This window comes from Aedes aegypti, chromosome 1, assembly GCF_002204515.2.
Source record: "Aedes aegypti strain LVP_AGWG chromosome 1, AaegL5.0 Primary Assembly, whole genome shotgun sequence".
Lineage (NCBI taxonomy): Eukaryota > Metazoa > Arthropoda > Insecta > Diptera > Culicidae > Aedes > Aedes aegypti.
In genome coordinates this window covers 21277031-21296095 of record NC_035107.1, presented here as the reverse complement: position 1 = coordinate 21296095, position 19065 = coordinate 21277031, and the positions used below count along the sequence as shown (strand labels likewise).

General features: G+C 35.8%; 2 protein-coding genes across 4 annotated transcripts in view; one reads left to right on the top strand and one right to left on the bottom strand.

The window, feature by feature from the left end:
• The window catches only part of LOC5576538 (E3 ubiquitin-protein ligase UBR3), a 227327-nt gene that overhangs the window by 46956 nt on the left and 161306 nt on the right, over window positions 1-19065 (bottom strand). The window lies entirely within an intron of this gene.
• LOC5564091 overlaps window positions 6708-19065 on the top strand; it is a 43372-nt gene continuing 31014 nt past the window's right edge. Inside the window, exons 1-3 of one of the 2 annotated variants that reach the window (XM_021839112.1) lie at window positions 6708-7106; window positions 17779-18133; window positions 18194-18511. In XM_021839112.1, coding sequence (XP_021694804.1) covers window positions 17816-18133; window positions 18194-18511 — 636 coding nt within the window. In that variant the 5' untranslated portion in view covers window positions 6708-7106; window positions 17779-17815. Of the gene's footprint in view, window positions 7107-17731; window positions 18134-18193; window positions 18512-19065 lie in introns of both variants that reach the window. The other variant, XM_021839111.1, reaches the window with a different exon arrangement.

Genomic DNA, 19065 nt, shown 5'->3' with positions numbered 1-19065 from the left:
TCTTTTTTTATTTGAAAATTTTATATAAGTATGAGTATATCTCGAAATTGATGCAACCTAGAAAAATTTTACTTAAGTACTCTTCCAATGCATTTTCTGTACTATCAAATAAACACATAATGGAGGCGAATGACTTTGTAGTTAAAACCTCTTTAATAAATAATAATAATAATAATAATAATAATAATAATAATAATAATAATAATAATAATAATAATAATAAATAAACACATAAAAAAATATTGTTTTCCTTTATTTCGATTTTTTTTCAAAATTTGTAATATTTTATAAAATTATAACTTTTTTGTCCATAATTCTTCCATTCTGAAACATTGTGCAATAAATCACATAAGTGTCTCCTAAAACATGTCCAAAAATAATAAAAATCACAGATGCATTTTCATAGAAAATCGATTTTATTTTTTTTTATTAAAAAAATCTGTCATTATTTTTTACCGTGCATATTTTTTTCCAAATAGTCCTAAAAAATACCTACAACAACCGCAAAATATATCAAAAATTTAAAAACATCAATGTTGCGGTTTTTAAGAACTATTAGCTTCAAATTTTCATTTGAAAATATCGCTTATATTTTTTACACTGCACTCTTTTTTCAATACTTAAGCATAAATATTTTGATCAAACGATAAACGATTCAGCTACGATTCGCTCAATCAAAATATTTTTTTCTGGAATGGAGAAACATGAAATATGCTTGAAAAGGGCCTATTTTTCTTTTTTATTTGAAAATTTTATATAAATATGAGTATATCTCGAAATTGATACAACCTAGAAAAAATTTACTTAAGTACTTAAGTACTTTTTGTTTTTGGAATAAAAAATAATCTGTAACTTTTTTTTACCGTGCATATTTTTCTCCATATAGTCCTAAGCAATACCTACAACTTTGTAGAAGTTCTCAAATCGATCGGACAAACCGTTTTCGAGTTACAGTTTTTTAAAGATTTGCTATGCATTTTCCGATACGCCCTTCTCAAAAATAAGGCGAGGTTCAAAATGGCGGTCTGAAGCTGCAAAATGGCATTTTTGGTCATAAAGAATATGTATGCAAATTTTCAGGCGATTCAAAATATACAAAAATAATCGGGTTTGCGAAACGGCGTGGAACCGCTCGAGAGCTAAAAAAAACGCATGAAACAATTGGCTTGTTTGGGGGTATCCAGTTTTTTACATATTCTGAATCTACGTTAAAAATAGAACTAGAATTCAAAGTTTCACAATATTCCGAGACCTGGAAGTATTTTTAAAACACTTGGGAAATTAGTATGGAAATCACTTTTGAATCACCCCTCAGCAAATTTTACTTCGGGGCGAGCTGTCAAACGTCATTGAGTCGACGGATTGAAATCGTTTTTAATCATTTGTAATATCAAAATTAAGATATTGAAGCGCGATAAAATCGTGTTATACTAAGAAAAATGTGCTTTTTCCATCTAGCTACTCAAAACTGTGAATTTTTCATCACTAAACAATCCAATTATGCGGGAGAATGAAAGCGTGCACAGAGCGGAAAAATAAATTGAGGAAGGATATGGTGAGAGTATTTGACACGTTGGAGAAAATTAGTATAATATGCGGATGTGGTTGTGTTGTAACAGTAAGACATGGGAATTTGAGGTATGTGACTGGTATCGAAATAAACTGTGAATGGAAACTTCAATGATTACTGCGTGCCGTGCTGCTGCAAAGGGGTAGTTGTAAAGATGTGAATTTTGCTGATGCTAAAGAATGAAGAAGAGTGGTAACAACTTTGACGCGTTTTTGAGCAAAAGGAGAAAGTGAGGGGTATGGTGTGGTGACAAAAACTGTGTATAGAAAAAAAGTGGAAAACTTGAATGATAATTCCTGTAAGTATCGAAGATGCATTGCTGTATGCTGTATATAAATATATAGAGAATTTGTCTCAATGAACAATACCATGAATTCTTGTCTGTTGAAGACACTTGGGTAAGATGCATATTTATATTTTATTCGTATACTCAAATACATTGGGTCATCCCACGGATGATGAATCTAAATACGAAGCCAACGAACATGGGTACAAATAGGTAAGATACTTTAATAACACTATATTTGATATATTACTATATATTGGGTATTGGGGAGGGGTAGCCTAAGGGAGTTAATTGAACTGTTGACTGGATAAAAGTGCGTGGGGTCGCCAGCCTTTTGTCATGAGAAAACAGCCTTAGTGTTGTCTTCCAAAGGTCTTCAAAGATATTAACTAGCCCTGCTACAACAAACCATCAGGTAGATCATTCCATCCCGGTATGATTCTGCAGCCATAGGTAATCCTTGCGCTGATGGTGGCTAAATAATAATAATAATCATCATCATCATCATCATCATCACATCTTCAAAACTTTATTTTAGTTTTCACATTAGTTTATACTACAGCATTTTTATTTTTCAATATTTTTTCCATCATTTCTAGACAAATTTTTATAGATTTTGTCGAATGTTGTTTTGAGAAATATCTTCAGAAAATCCTAAGGAATTCTTTCCCAAGATTAGTTTTTTTTTCGATTCACTTAACACATTATCTAAAAATATCGTTTAAACCTTCTTAAAGAGTCCAGGGATTATTGTTCGTAAAGGGTGACTTTATTATTATTATTATTATCTTAATTAGGGAGATTTTCAGCCCAGGGCTGGTTCATCTCCAAGGGTGACTTCAAAACTTACACAAGTTTTATCAAAGGTTACACTAGGATTTTACTCAAACATACCTCACGGATTTATTGTCCATAACATTTCCATGGCATTTCGCTGGAAACATTCCTGGAAAAAATCGTTTGAAATTTTGAAAATCTAAAAAAATTACTTGAGAAATTTCTGCACAAATTTCAGAAGGAAATTATGGAATAATTCCTGAAGGTGTCTATATAAATCCCTAGTTGAAATCATATATAAATCCTGAAAGACAATTTTAAGGGATCTCCCTAGAAAGTCATGGAGAAATTATTGGTTTAATTTTAGAAGACGTTTTGACCAGGAAGGTTGGTAGATGTCCCAAGGAAATCGATGAATGAACTGCAGGATAAAATTTTGGAGAAGTTGGGACTTTCTTGGAAAAATTATTAAAGAAGTCTTGAAACAATTCAGATGATTTCTGAAATAGTCTTTGGAGAAATTTCATTTCTGTGATTCTCCTTGAGAAAATCCAGGTTCAACTCTTGAGGTATTCTAAACAAAACATCTACTCTGAAGCTATGATCTCCTGGGTCCTATAAGGTTTCGTTTTGGTTTCTTGGTTCATGTTTGGTCTCTTTTCAGCTTGTTTTTAATTAATTTTAAGTTTTTTTCTGGCAATAGGTCTCAAAATTACTATTTTAAGGCACTCGGTAGCTTGTGGTAACGACTGGCATGAAAATGAGGGAGTTAGAATTACGATTTATATGGGAGTAAAAAAACAAGCTTTTCTCTGTTTTTCTCAACTCGAAACTGATCAAAATTCGTTTACACCCCTTTGCGTTTGAGCCCCTCAAATATAGTAACATTCAAGTCACAGAACTCGACCATCTTCGATTTGGATTAAATTTTGCACATGTTCTTGGTATGGTAGAATAAGTGTTTTCCATAGAAAAATTGATCATTTTGACTAAATGGTAACTTTTGAAAATGGCCTATAAAAATTCTAACTCCGAAACTGTTGATTTTAGAGAAAAATGTTCTATGAAGAAGTTGTATTGAACCGTTTGGACTATGAGAAAAAAATATACCCTGAAAAATAATTTATTTATTTCCATAGAAAAATCAAAAATAAAACTTGAATTTGGAATTACACAAAAAAACCCATTTTTAATATTTTTTTTAATTTTCACCATAGAATCTCGATAGTAAAAAGATGTTTGGGACAAAGTTTCATGATGGAGACATTTTTAATAAAACAGTTTTTCGATGAACAACTTTTGGCCATATTTCAAAATTTTGATTTTTTGTCAAAATAAATACGTTCTGATGATACATTAAGCATTTTTAAATGATTCTAAGCCGTAATGATTATATGAAAAATTTCTCTACAATTAGCCATTTTAGAACTATATCGAGTTTAATGCGAAAAATATTGTATAAGTATTAAAATAGGCCATTTTCATTAGTTATTCGCGTTTCTCCATTAACAATAATACGTTTTCGAGAGTAAAGACCATATTTCTTTCCACTTACTTATTTAACTTGATGGGGAATCACGAATAACTAATAAAAATGACCTATTTAAATATTTAAATAATATTTTTTGCATTAAACTCGGTATAATTTGAAAATGGCTACTTATAGAGAAATGATTCATATAATCATCATGGCTTAGAATCATTTCAAGATGCTTACTGGGGATTTTTTTTATTACCGTACGGGTTTGGGCCGAAGGGTCTCAGATTTTCATGAAACTTTTTCCACAGGCAGGGCTCATGGATATATGAATAAAAAAAAAATTGAGAAAAATTCAGGGTCGCCTATTTTTCCGGAAAACTCAGGTGGAAATTTTTTGTTTTCCCTTGACACTACTTACTTTGAAAAATCATAACTCAAGAACGAAGCATCGTAGAAACAAAGTTTTTATATGAAAATTTAAGCAAATTTTCTCAAAAATCAAAAAAAAAATATGAACTGGAAAAAGTTTTCCACAAAATTTTCCACCGTTGGGAAAATTCGTAAAGAAAAGCCGGAAAAACTATGCCCGAACTCGTGGAAAATTTTTAAAAAAATATTTTCGAGAAGGTAATTTTATAAGCTTTAATCACTGAAATTTTTGGAATGCACTTTTTTTTCGTTTTTGAGTTATGGCCAATTTTGTGAAAAATGTCCAGATGTGCCATATAAGACTTTTCTTTGAAAAATCATAACTCAAGAACGAAACATTGTAGAAACAAAGTTTTTGTATGAAAATTTAGGCAAATTTTCTCAGAAATCCAAAAAAATATGAACTGGAAAAAGTTTTCCACCGTTGGGGAAATTCATAAAGAAAAGCTGGAAAATCTATGCCCGAACTCGCGGAAATTTTTTAATAAAATATGGTTACTAGAATCATCAGAACGTATTTATTTTGACAAAAAATCAAAACTTCGACCAAAAGTTGTTCTTAGAATAAAATTTTTATTAAAAATTTCTCCATCATGAAACTTTGTCCGATACACCTGTTTACTATCAAAATTCTCTGATAAAAATTTAAAAAATATTAAAAATGGGTTTTTTGTGTTGCAAGCAAAAATTTATAGGCCATTTTCAAAAGTTACACTTGAGTCAAAATGATCAATTTTTCTATGGAAAACACTTATTCTACCATACCCAAAACATGTGCAAAATTTAATCCAAATCAAAGACTATCGAGCACGATTTTTATTTTTTTTTTCGACTCATTCAGGATGGAATTCGTCTATGCTCAAAATATTTGTCCTACCCATGGTTCCGAACGTGGACGCGCCTCTGTATACATATAAAGTAAGTACACAATGCGTAATGTTTCAGCTTGATGGTTACTTGTGTTCTAGATTATTGATATGATTGTCAAATAACGATTCAACAAGGCGAAATAAGTTGTGCCAGATATAACTAAAAATGTTTTGTGGTGATTGTGGTGAACTGAAAAGTATGGATAGGCCTCACAGCAAAGCTTCTGTGAAATTGTCCATGTTCTCGATGGAAACATTACTAAATTCCGAAAATAACAATGTAGTATTCAAGGTTTTCGGATAAAAAATTCTGAGTTTCCTAAAGAAAAAAGCTAGGATAGCTTTCTCAAGCTTATGGGAAAGCACTATCAGCAGGGCTGGTAGCGGTCAGACATAACAGTAATGTAATTATCAAAGTAGGGGCAAAAAGTGACTTCAAAACTACAAGTAATATATCAATGAATGAAGGTTTTATTTCATTTTCACGTCTCGGTTTATAGCTGCTTTTTTGACAGTTGAGGATGGCATACCAACTGGTGAGCTCGTTTCATGCATTTGTTTCATATGAGTTAAATATGGTGGTTCACATTATTATCGAGATAGACAAGGAGCTAGGTGAAGATGAATCGAAGATAAACTTCAAATTTTCAAGAGCACGGATCAAACACCCGTTTGAGCAGAAAACTTAATTGATTGGTCACCACCAGCTCTTCTCTTCAAAATCCATTCATGATTCTCTACAGAAATCTACTCGAAGTCGGAAATTGAAACAATCTGCGTAATTTCACTAACGAAAGAATTGCGAACATGATACAGAAACAAATTTGACTCCCTCATAACCTCAAATTAACACCTTTCTTATGCCGAAACGCGATTCAAATTAACTGTACCGTTAGCGAGAGGTGAGGTTTCATTCATGAATCATCCCATCCAAACACACAGTGTGCAAAGCTTAGCCAGAAAGTCAGTAGCGCTTCATAACGACCCGATCATCGAGTTTTTGCTCGCATTTCCCTCAAAACCCACTGGAAACATAACCCCACACGATGAACTGGAATGTCGGTCCGCATCTGGACACCGAGTGATTCCAGTAGGTAACTCACGTGAAGTGAATCATGGAACAAAGCGCGCGGCGGAGTACTGACCGCTTCGCAGCATGACGGAGAGAGTGAGTGATCGCCAAGGCGCGATCTCCCTCTCCTCACGGTTTCCCACTTCCTCATGCTCGCATAATGATCTAGCATGGCTCTAACTTGGCAGCGAGTAGATGTGGTAGTGACAACTTGGTAACTGACCATAATTCATTCAGTTGTCCAGACAGAAAGCCGTCCACTTCAGAACATTGCCATTCGTGATTCGGTTCGGTTCGGTTGGATATTCGTAAGATCATCATCATCACCATAGAATCAATTGCTCGCGAATCATCACTTGATCATAGTTCCTAAAATTCGCGCGATCAGTTTACGGTACGTGAAAATGATCGTTTCATCGAGTGCGTTGGCGTAATCAACTCGTAGAGAGTAACTGTTCCATACGTGAAGTGAATAGATTATTACTTAATTAGCTGCACGATCAACAACGAAAACAGTCAACCTGAGGTAGACCGGATCGCAGCTGATCGCACTGAAGCAAAACCCGTGGTGCTGCGACCTTCAGTGAACAACTACTCCTCAAGAAGTGCAATTCCGTCAAAAGGTAAAGAAATAACATCGAACTATTCGTGGAATTCGTGAATGAAAGCTTGGGGCTGACTCATCGTCGAAGGCTCGATCTTCTTTCACTCTTCCGTGTCCACTGCTTGCAGTCGACTCGACAAAGATCGCGTGCAAATTATCCGCGGGTACATTCATCTTGCTGGAACTGGAAAGTGAAATGGTTATGAGTTTATGATGTGTCACCAGCACAGCTATGCCGATATCGTGTTCAAGATCTGCATGGATGTAGTGCAGAATTGATTCAATGAAGTTGTTCGCGCGCGTGTTTCGATAAATTGAAGCAGTTCTAGGAAGATCGTTATTCTGGCTTTGTGCGGCCGACTTGTTATCTCGGGTGTAGACCACTACCAAGTGCAAATTGAGTTGAACATAAGAGCAAAGGAGTGTTGATGCTGATAAACGAAGTTTGTTGAACCGATGCTCAACAGAACTGATATCTACACTGATTTCTGAAATTTTGAAGGAATTTTCACTAGAAGCTGTTGGAGGGGTCAGGGGAGATGTGAGGAAAATTTACATCTGTCCAAAGGGTCACAATCAAACTCTTCAGAATATATATTTCAAACAACAAAAACAATTAACGCAGGCAATTGCTTCGCTATCTTATCCTTCACTGCCGTTATCCTCATCAGCGCCATTCAGGTGTTTTCAATAGTGCTGCTTCCACCTTTCGACCACATTCAAGCTCGTCCGCCAAGCTGCTTCCATCTGGCTTTGATAGCACAGCGGCATCTAGATATAGGGTCTCAGAATCTTGTTTCACTTCTGGCATAACATATGATCTCGCCCTAAAAGCCATTGGTAGCCACGTGGGTAGCTCGTTGTTTTTGAACAACTGAATGGACCAAGGTAAAAACTATCACTCCTCCTATATTCAATATTCATATCTGCTTTATCGTTGCATTGTTAAATAACTTGTAAATCCATGTATTTCCTCAGTAACAACAGGCTACACCCTTGTGGACCCATGGCTTTTGGGGCGAGATTTCAATAGATTATCTTTACCAGGAATAATTAAGCCAATTTGTCTGCTAAGTACATCATTCTATATTTATGAATTTGATACTTAGCGGAGCTTTTCAGTCAATAATGTTTTTTTTAAGATTTTCAGCCAAAGGCTGGTTCATCTCTGGATTAGTAGGAATTGCTTACCAATGAAGCTTATAAATTTCTGATAGTATAATTATAACAATTACTGTACAAAATGTTATTGTAATTAAAAAAAATGTTTTTGTAATTTTTAGTGAATTCATATTTGAAAGATTTTCCACAGAAAAAAAAAGTTTGGTTTCTATCAATCGATCTCGCAATAATTTGAAAAACGTGTTTCTTAGGAAATATCCAGTGTTTATCTAAGGAACTACTGGAGAACAATTTTACGCAATTTTTGAAGCAATTTGTGAAATAAGTAGACTGCATTTATACAATTTATACAACAATTGACTTCATTCTGGTAAAGTACCGTTATGCCTCAAATTCCGAACATGACTGATATTCTGAAAAGAGGCAATTTCAAAGTTAGAATTGATTTTTTCACAACTGTTTAATGTGAAGGACTTGATTCATAGAAGACATGATCATCCTGTGGTGAAAATTAATTGATGTTTGGAATTTGAGACAAAACGGTACGGTTGGCCAAATTTAGTAAAATTCTCGGCTGTGCGAATCTTGGTTTTTCAATTTTATCCGAAATTAAGCTAACAAATTACCAGGTTGCTTAGTAACGAAGCACGATTTACTGGTACTCGGCTCTTATTTCCTGAGATCTCATGAAATGTGTTCTCTTACTACATGTTTGTACAAATCTCGGTGAAAATTGAACGAAAGTCGGCATTCAAAATTAAGTGTGTAAATTGGGAAAAAAATTGGGATTTCCGAATCTGATCCACTCTCAGAAATATACCAATATATCATAATTTTGAGATCCAGATCAACAAACTTGTATTGAACACTTATTGTCTGAATGTTTACATTAAATTTAAGGTATGATTTATCAAACTTTTTAGAGTTCTAATCCACCAAGCATAGCATAGCATATACTGATTGTACATTAGAGTGATGCAAATTTTGAAATTTTGGCTCCTCTATGCTTAAACGATTTTTGTTATGGTAAAAAGCATCCTCCCAAAGTTTGAAGTGATTCGAAAGAAGTTTGACTGTGCACACGCCATTTGAAGTTTATATAGAAATTACTATGGAAAACGCCAACCTTTTGTGTTCAGCCCTCTATCTCGTCGTCATAATATTTTATGGAAAAGTGAACAAACTCTACACATGTGAAATCCTTCCAGCTACAACTTTGCCGCAGACCACATTTCGGATGGACGTCAGGATAAATTGCTATTCATAATCATGAAGTGGGTTTGCATTTTGCATGCTTAACCAACTGCTCGGCAGGCAACAGTGGTGGTCCTGGCGGGTAGAATAGGTCAAAGTAATCCAGGCTACTATGTTCTACAGCAAAAAAGCAGTGTTGCTCTGAAAGTAATTGAATGATCATCTCAGCATGATTTAGACTTTTTTTTTATCAATTATAACAAATTATCCTTACGTCCAATCAAAATGTGGTCTTCGGCAAAGTTGTAGCTGGGAAGAATTTAAATGAGAAGAGTATGTTCACTTTTCCATAGATTATTACGAGCAGTTAGAGGACTGAACACAAAAGGTTTGCCTTTTCCATAGTAATTTCCATATAAACTTCAAATGGCGTGTGCACAACCAAGTTTCTTCCAAATTACTTCAAATTGTGGGAGAATGATTTTTATCATAATTGACATCGTCCAAGAAATGGGAGTTTCCGCTGACTCTCGAAGTGCAATGTTAGCAGATCTCATATTATTGATCAATAACGGCGCCGGCCAAGTCCTATTACAGTCAGTTAGGATGGGAAAGGACTGTTAGTGTGTAATGATTGTTGCTTCAAGAGACCGAGCATACCTCTGCATCTCCACAATCACCACGGAAAGGGTGTTTATTAGTGAGGAAGGAAAAAAATCTGGGAGTCACCTTTGGTCGGTGATGCGATCCATGGATAAGGAGGAAAAATACAACTTTTACCTAAAACTATTTTTGCATTTTGTCTCAAGGTGAAAATATATGTAAGGATAGAAAATTAAGAAAATGCGTCGACATTCAAAATGTCGAACTATTCGAAGGTTAATTTTAGTAATGACAAGGAAAAAATCCTATTTATAATAAAATTGAATTCAATAATAATAAAGGTATATGCCGACACATAAAGTGACGAACCATACATAGTTCGTTTGAAAAATACAAAAACGATATTGAAAAAAATTCAAAAGAAAAGTTTGGATGTAACACTATTCAACCTTCTTAATATAATGCAATTCGATTTAAATTATTGAAATAGTCATGCAAAGGACCTCTTTTGCTTGGGCTTCCCCGAATCACTGCCCCGCAAATCGTGCGCAAACGGAGAAAAAAGGGAACCGACGCAACGAGAAAAAAACGACCTCTTTTGCTTGGGCTTCCCGAATCACTGGCCCGCAAATCGCGCGCAAACGGAGAAAGAAGGGAATCGACGAAACGAGAAAAAACTACCCTTTTGCTTGGGCTTCTCCGAATCACTCGTCCATAGTTCCGTACGCTCAATACTATCATGTGCCACCTTGAAATCACACGATTCACGGTATTTCAAAACAAGTTGCCGTTTAGTGAAGATTCGCACAATTAGATAACTCCGCGCTAAGTGGAAACTAGTTGGTGTTTACATCGTCTGCAGCTCTAATGCACGCATTTTATTCGTTATCTTTCCCATTGCCACCTACGCTGTCAGCGACATTCAAGTGTGTGTCGTAGTGCTGTTTCCACCTTTCGATCGTCGTGATAATCGAGCCTATCGGGATGGTCACAATCTAATCCCTAAAACCGACATATGCAGGATCGCGGAAAAGCTTGGGAGATTATTATTACTGTTACTTTAATAGGGCCTAACTGACATGAGCGATTTCTCTTCATCGATCGTCTCTTTTACTAATAACTTCGCTAAATTAGATAAATCTGTAATATTTCTTGTTAATGAAGCGAGATATAGTGATTCACCATCCTACAGCAAAAAAATATGTTACGAAAATTGATTAATGCAGATAAGCCCTTATGAAAAAACAACGCTCATTTAAGCTTTTGATTGAACTGATGTGTTTTTCTTGACATCGGAACAGTAGTTCAGATTTTCAGCTAAATTTTCAGACTTTTTAACCTCTTATACGATTGGTGGCTTGGCTATCATTAATTGTTTGAAGTGCTCACCGTTGGCTGTTGCATAGAACCTCCGCCTATGGTTCCAATTCGTGCTTTTTTGTGCTTCTGCTACCACACTTACTTCGTATTGCCTTTCCATTCTGCGATGGATTCCTGCCCTTTTGATCCGAATGCTGTCAATCTTCATTTGATCCAGATGTTCCGTTTTCACAGGGCTGGAAGCGACTGAGTGTTCGAAAGTAAAAACTTCAGATGGACCAGGAAACACACCAAAAGTTATTGTACGGATTTATCAGAGAATCCGGATAATTCTCTAAAGCATTTTTCCTGATTTTTTTCAGGCTTTTGGCAAGAAAATAGATTTAGATATTCTCAAAGCTTCCTTTTTAAAAATGACCAAAGATTTCATCACATATATAGGTATTTTTACAGATTTCTTTAGGAAATCCTTCAAGATTTTCATTCAGGACAGTTTAATGAGTTCAATCGGGAATGTTTACAACAAAACAAGGCATTATACAAAAAAAAATATTAGATCGTCACATATAAAGACGTTCTAATAAAATCTTGCAATCGCTGTATTGAAACCTTACATTTACTGTAAATGTCTTGCGGTCACAGCTTGGGTATTCGGTACTGACCCGATTTTGTCAGCTTCTTGACCCGATTTTGTCAGCCTATTTTAAATTTGTCTAATAATTGTTTTCGTCATGTTTTACCACGTTTACATTGAAATTGATGATGATGTTTGATGCCATGCATGCATGGGCGTAGCCAGAGGGGGCAATGGCAATGGCTTTTATTATTGTGTTTGAATTCTTCAAAGATTGTCTCCAGCGCTCGTATCTATACAAAAGTAGCATCATGATAGGTTGAAAAATTAATGGAGTTCAATAAACAATCAGCCTTTTGAAAAACATCTTGCCAGAAATTATTCGAAGGTTTTATCAAATCTGTTAGGACACTCAAAACGTTTCTACAAATATATTGTCAGCAGAATATTGTCATTGAAGTACTTAGAGAAAACTCTTCGTTTTTCCCAAGGAATTCCTCTCGGGCTTTCATTTATATTCCTCTCGATACTTCTTAAATGTGTTGCTCCAATTATTCCTGAAATTATTCTATAAATCGTTCCTGGGAGTCATCGTAGTTCTCAGGAGATTCTTAATAAAAATTTTAAGGCGTTTTTGGAGATGCTTCTTAGAATTCTTCCGTAAAAACTTAATATACAATGCTGCATCTCGGCTTCTATTAAACAAGCAAATTTCATGAGATCTCGAGTGTTTCGTTGCTAAGCTACCTGACAATTTGCTTAAAATTGAAAAAAAAACGAGATTCACACAGTAGAGTTCATAAAAAAAACTAGATGTGTAGGTTCATTCATGAATTCCTCCAAGAGTTTATCCTAATAATATTTGAAAAATAAATCTATGGAATGCTGCTGAAATTTTTTTTCAAAAATGTTCGAAAAATAATTTTATAAATTGTTCTAGAAACATATTAGGTACATGCATTCTTACTTGAACTCTACCACAAACTACACCCAAAACTTCTATACAGTTAACTCTCCCTTACTCGATATTCCGTATCTCGATATCGAGTTAGAGAACCATAGTAAAAGTTGGTTTTCATGGCTAACTCGATGGTCCCTTGGAACGCAAATGCACTGTTTTTGTGTTCTGTAACTCGATACCTCCCTAACTCGATGGTCCCTTCGATATCGAGTAAGGGAGAGATGACTGTAGAATTATTTTATTATTTAGGGAATGACTTCAATAATTATTTTCTTTTACTCCTTGTTAAATTCTTCTTCAATACGCCTCGAGATATTCCTATTTGTTTCTTTAAGTTTTATTGAGATTGTGCCTACAATAACTTCATAAACTCTAAAAGATCCCTTCAAAAATACGTTTTGTTGAAGCTTTCTAAGGATTCTTGATGAAGTTTGACCTAGGATTCGTAAAAATGATTTATTCACGACTTAATGTAATGTAAGAACACAGAAAAAAATAATTAATGGAAACTAAAGAAAATTTCTCGATTTCATACTGTTGGAAATATTTTTACAAACATTCCAGGGCAAATCCTTGAACAAAAGTTCAAAACGCCTCTGGATGAGTTTTAAAATAATGTTTAGGAAAATTTATGTGGTAATTTCGGTGCGCTGGGAGAAATTCATAGATAATTTAACGATCATGTATATCTAGGAACTCAGGTTGATTCCGTTTGTCTTACTCAGGGTGTCCATTCAAAATCAGTTTTCCAATTCCCGGATTTTTCCCGGACGTTCAATAAATTAAAAATACGGATGACAATCCTGCGGATAATCGTCCTGCGACTTGCATAAAATGTGAACAAATTTGGAAGACTAACTTATTTATGAACTATTTATATAAACAAAAATGGAATGGTGTTTGTATGTCACGAAATGGCTTCCGAACGGGTCAACCGATTTGAATGATTATTTTTCCGTTTTGTTCGTCAAGTGTTCCGACGTGTTTGTGTGTATAAAAATCCCAGGATATTCACCGGGAAAGTCGGAAAAACAAGCGTGAACGGAACTGTCATTTTGTATGGGACGATCCATAGCATTTTTCAACAGCCTACTTGATGGCAAGACGATGTTTGCCGGGACCACTAGATTTTAAATAAATATGTATGCTTAAAACGATTTGTATTTTGAAAGGGTTTTGGGCAAATAGATTCAAAATATTTGATGAAGTATCTAAAAGACCGTCTCCCTCCTACAATCCATAGGAAGTTCAGACAAATTTTGGAATTATATTCTATAAATATTTATTGTAGATGTTCAGAAAGATTTTGGAATTGAATAATCAAATTTCTACTCTATGTATCTACACTTCCACAAAAGAACAAAGTTCAGTAGCCAAGCCATTTAACTTTTAACAATGCCTTTGGAAATGCGTTAAACATGAACCAGGACTAGTTTCTGGAGAAATTTTTGATCTAGTAAAACTCATGTTGAATTTAAGGAAATACTTTTTAACAGAAACGATATTTTCAAACACATTTTATTGTTATCATATGAAACTGGCGAAACGGTTTACACGAATCTAAGATTGCATCTTCCAAATAATCTTTAAAAGATTTGGTCAATAATCTCGCAAAAAATGTAACAAAAAACTGACCAAGAGTACATAAAAGACCTTGCTTTTTATTTATTCATCGAAGATCTTGCCATGGAACTTGTTGAAAATGTGTAGGTACAAACATTAGTTTGAACAATTGAAGTTCAGACACGAAACATAATCTTCATAATCAAGAGAATTAACATGACTACACATTATATAAAATTAAAAATGAAATTACCTTGAATAATTCGAAATATATTTAAACAGTTAGTTGCTTTAAACGAATATAAATAACTTCACCGAATTATAGTAGATTTTAAACATCATCAAAGGGCAGAGTGTGCGTATAAAAAATCTGGTAAATCTTGTATGATGCACATAAAAACTAGGTCGCACAGCTAGGCACACGCAACAACTTTAAACTTCCAATCAGTAGAGAAAATCTCCTGTAAATTCAAAATTCATCAACTCTGAAGAAATAAATTCTGACAAATCTCTTTCAGTAAAACTGTTTTACATGCCTGAGCTGTGGAACTAATTCCCAGAAAAAAAATTTTTTTTTGGGGTTTCAGGAAGAGTTTGGGGGTAAGTTTACGATGAGAAAGGAAGATTATTTAGCAGAAAAATTGCAGATAAATTCCTAAACGTTCTTGTGGAATTTCCGGCAGAATCGAGAATTTAAAATAGAAGAGGAGAAATACAAGTAAAAATATATTAAAACTTAACCCTCACTCACTCACAAGGTAGCCTTATCCAAGCCTTTTTTGTTTTCGATGAACTCGATGAAAAATTGAATGAGGTGATTACTGGGCTTTAATCTTGGCTATAATAATTAGAGATTGACTTAGACGTATTATAATAATCTAGACTAGATATTTTTCAACACTTGTGGTATATGAAACAACCGTATCATTAACGCTTTATAAAGCGTATGTATCAATGACTATCATTGATTTATCATTAAATCACGAAAATAGTAACTTTAGTGATAATTTTTCTGAAAAAAAATGAATTTATAATGGCATTTTAGTGACCAGAAGAAAAAAGTGACTCGCTACCGCCTCATAAGAACTGTGTCATAATCAAACTAGTACCTAATCTAAAAAAGGCTCAATCGAAAATCAATTTCATAAATAATCCCAGAAATCTTCCAAACGGAACTTTTCTTGAATCTATCCAGGATTCCAAAAGATCTCTCAATAAATAAGCCATGTGTTTTTTTTTCGCTTAGCTTTTCATTAACAACTACGAATCTTCCAGGAATTTTAAGCAGAATCATTCAAGGATCTTTTCTAGAATCCATTAAAAACCTTATTAGCAGTCTACTAATAACAATTTCAGTGATCTTCCAAGAAACTGGTCAATTATCGTTTCAATTCCCGTTAGGATTCCAGCAAAGATTAAATTAAAAATTTTCCATGAATTTGAATAGAAATCAAACAAAAATTTCGCCAAGAGCCTTGCCATGAATCACTAAGTACCCTACTAAAAATGTTGCATAGATCTTAATTGTAAACTATCTTTCTACCAAACCAACAAAAGATAGTGATAGTGGGAGGTACAAGTGCACCTTATGGGAAAAATTTCGCCCATGGTGCTTGAAATTTAAAGAAACTGGTAGTCTTACGATTGAAATACATACTTTCCCGGGGTGTTCTTTAAATTCCCGGGTATTTTCCGTATTTTTCCCGGTAATTTGTAATTCCCGGGTTTTTCCCGGATTTCCCGGATGGATGGACACCCTGGTCTTACTGGTCAGAGCAAAATTGCCAATCAAAGGGACCGCAACAAATCGAATCTTCAGATTTGTTCCAATAGGTAAATCTCCAAAACTTTAAATAGACCCGTCACTTAACATTGAAGCAAGTCACGTTTAGGATCTCACTTTGCTTACTATGAAAAAATAGGGATGTGTATAATGCTTGTTTTGACGTGAAAATCGCGAATGAAGTGTTAAGAATCGATATTGCCAATAAAAAGGGAGCGGGGAGCCCCTGATTCAAAAAAAAACCTGGCTACGCCCATGTCCATCGCACCCTTAAAAGTCCATTGTAACCATCTAACACGTTAAAATTTGAAAAACAAGAACAAAAATGATTCGATTTTGTCAGGTTCCCCATTTTGTCAGCCTAAAATTCATCGAGGGGCTGACAAAATCGGGCTCTCACTGTATCAGCTCCGTTCGTTAGATCTACTAACAGAGCTTCAAATTGTGTTGGAAGCAGAACTGAAATTTGAAGGAGTTGTTCTGTAAGATTTGCTCCAATGAAATCATTTCTAATTCAATTTTTATTTCAATTTTTTCAGGAAAAATTTTCAAATGAAACACGGAGTATGCTTAGTGCTACTACGCCAATCTAGCAATATACATAAATTTTTCGTGTCTTATCGAATAAAACAAATGAAACTTGGTTTTCCCAAGGCAAAAGTGTATCCAACTGCATCACGTCATCAGCCAATATGCATCCCACAGATCACGCATTGTATCCACAAGATCGACTGCATTCTCGTTTCGTATTCCATTAAAGTTTATAAACATAAGCCAAGAGAAAGACCAATCGTCACAGCCGGCTTGTTAAGCGTGTTTCCTGCTACTCATCTACATGCGGGCGAGCGTCGTTGATTTCGTTGAAATTATTCCCAATCAAGTCGGGGGGTACTTATCTCGGTTGGAAGTGACGCCTCACCCGAAGCCGTCAGCATCCGAATTGATGCGGGAGAAATCACAGTGCTTGTACAAGTCTTCCTCAGTAATAATTTCAGGCTCGATTCCGATTCGACCAACTGACACACTCCTCTATTCGCAGCGATTAATCTGGGAAATTATATAATTTTCTCCCGCTCGCAATTCAGGAAGACAAATTACGACATTAAAGTGAAAACAGCTGTCTGTTTGTCGGTTTAGAGGTCGTAGATTCGCACGGAGACGTGTCTCATATGCAAACGGGAGTCTCTGATCTCTGAGCTATGCGTAGTAAAACAATCTCGACGATTGTTGTTTGCAAGCGCGCGTGAGAAATAGAGCTCATCGCTCTGATAATTACCGATCAGCATCTAATGCTGTTCTAATCTGTTTGATTACACTCTCTGTTTAGTACTTTGTTAGTATCATATCAAACATTACATTCATTACTTACATATCTAGGAGTTCTGTGTTTGGCAACACTGTAATCCTAGTTTGGTAAAACTAAATCAAGCTATTAATATCATTTTGTTAACGACATTTATTTTTATTTAAAAAAAATGTACGATGCGATTCTAATATGTTTGATTCATCTCCCTATCGTTTCAGCTGTACTGCCTTTATCCGCTAGTCGTCCTCCCCCTCATCGCATCTAGATCATCACTACCGTAGGGTTATGTTCCTCCCGTCGAAATGAAGCTCCTCTCGCCCCGTCGACAATACTCACTTCCCGTCACGATAAGCGGGAAGAAACTGCTGCTGGGACTGCTGCTGGTCAGTTCTTGTCTCCTCACGACCTTCCAACCGGTGCAATCGCAAATAGCACTCAGCGTCGGCAGCGTAATTTCTGTGTTCCAGCTGGGCAAGGAGGTCGTTTCGAGCATCATCGAAACGTGGGATCTGGTCGAGGAGGTCGGCGATTTCCATCTGCCGTTCAAACGAAGCAAGGATGAGAAGATCCTCAAGCGGATGCACGAACTCAGTTTGCAGATCGAGCAGAGCGAACATCAGGTAAGATCCCTAAATCCTTAGATGTTAAGAAGAACTATTTTATCCGAACATCATTTCTAGATCCTTTCGACAATGGAATTCACGATCGGTGGCCTGGTGAAGCAACTGTCGCTGGAATCGCTCCTCGAGAGCCAGGTCCAAGATCTGGCCGATTTGATGAACCGGATCAGCCACCGGGAGAAGCTGATGCGATCGTATCTGGAGGCAGACGAGCGGGTCGAAACGCACACGCTGGAGGAGTTTGCCCGAAGTACGGTGGCCCAGGACTCCAGCAGTGTGTCCAGCTTGTTGTCGAGGATCAACCTGCTGGTGGCCGGTTCCCAGGATCTACCGTTTAGGAAGCCCGGTGTGCTGGAATTGTTGCTGCATGCGACGCAGGTGAGTTGGGGGAAGTTTTTGGATGGGCTAAGTAGTGACACAGCATGTTACGTTATCGAATGCCGCATTAGCGCAAGAATCGCCAGAACCGGTCTGCGACCATATGGATCGATGTGTGGAATGCGAAATAGGCGCCCGTTTGGAAGAATCCGCAGAATGCGGGGAGAATCTAGAGCGACGCGGTGTTACGTGATACAGTAGAATGCGCAAGTAAGCATGGGGAAAGTTGAAAAAGTGGAACAGTGAGGTGTTGGGGTCAAAGAGAAGAACTGGATGCCCCTGAGGGTATACAAGTGATTAATGCAACAATTTGCTTTAGTCACAATCATGAACATCGTAGTTTGGCAACACGTGACAAAAACACGATTCAACTACAGTAGAACTACATTAAAGTTGACTGCTTCATACTCTCACTAAATTGATGCATGAATTGAGCACCGAATCAGTGATAAGGACTGTTCATTTTATAAAGTGGACACCTTGTGCATGCTGTATCTTTCTTATTAATCAATGAAATTTCAATCGGTTTTTTGCACATCGTTCGACTAGTATTG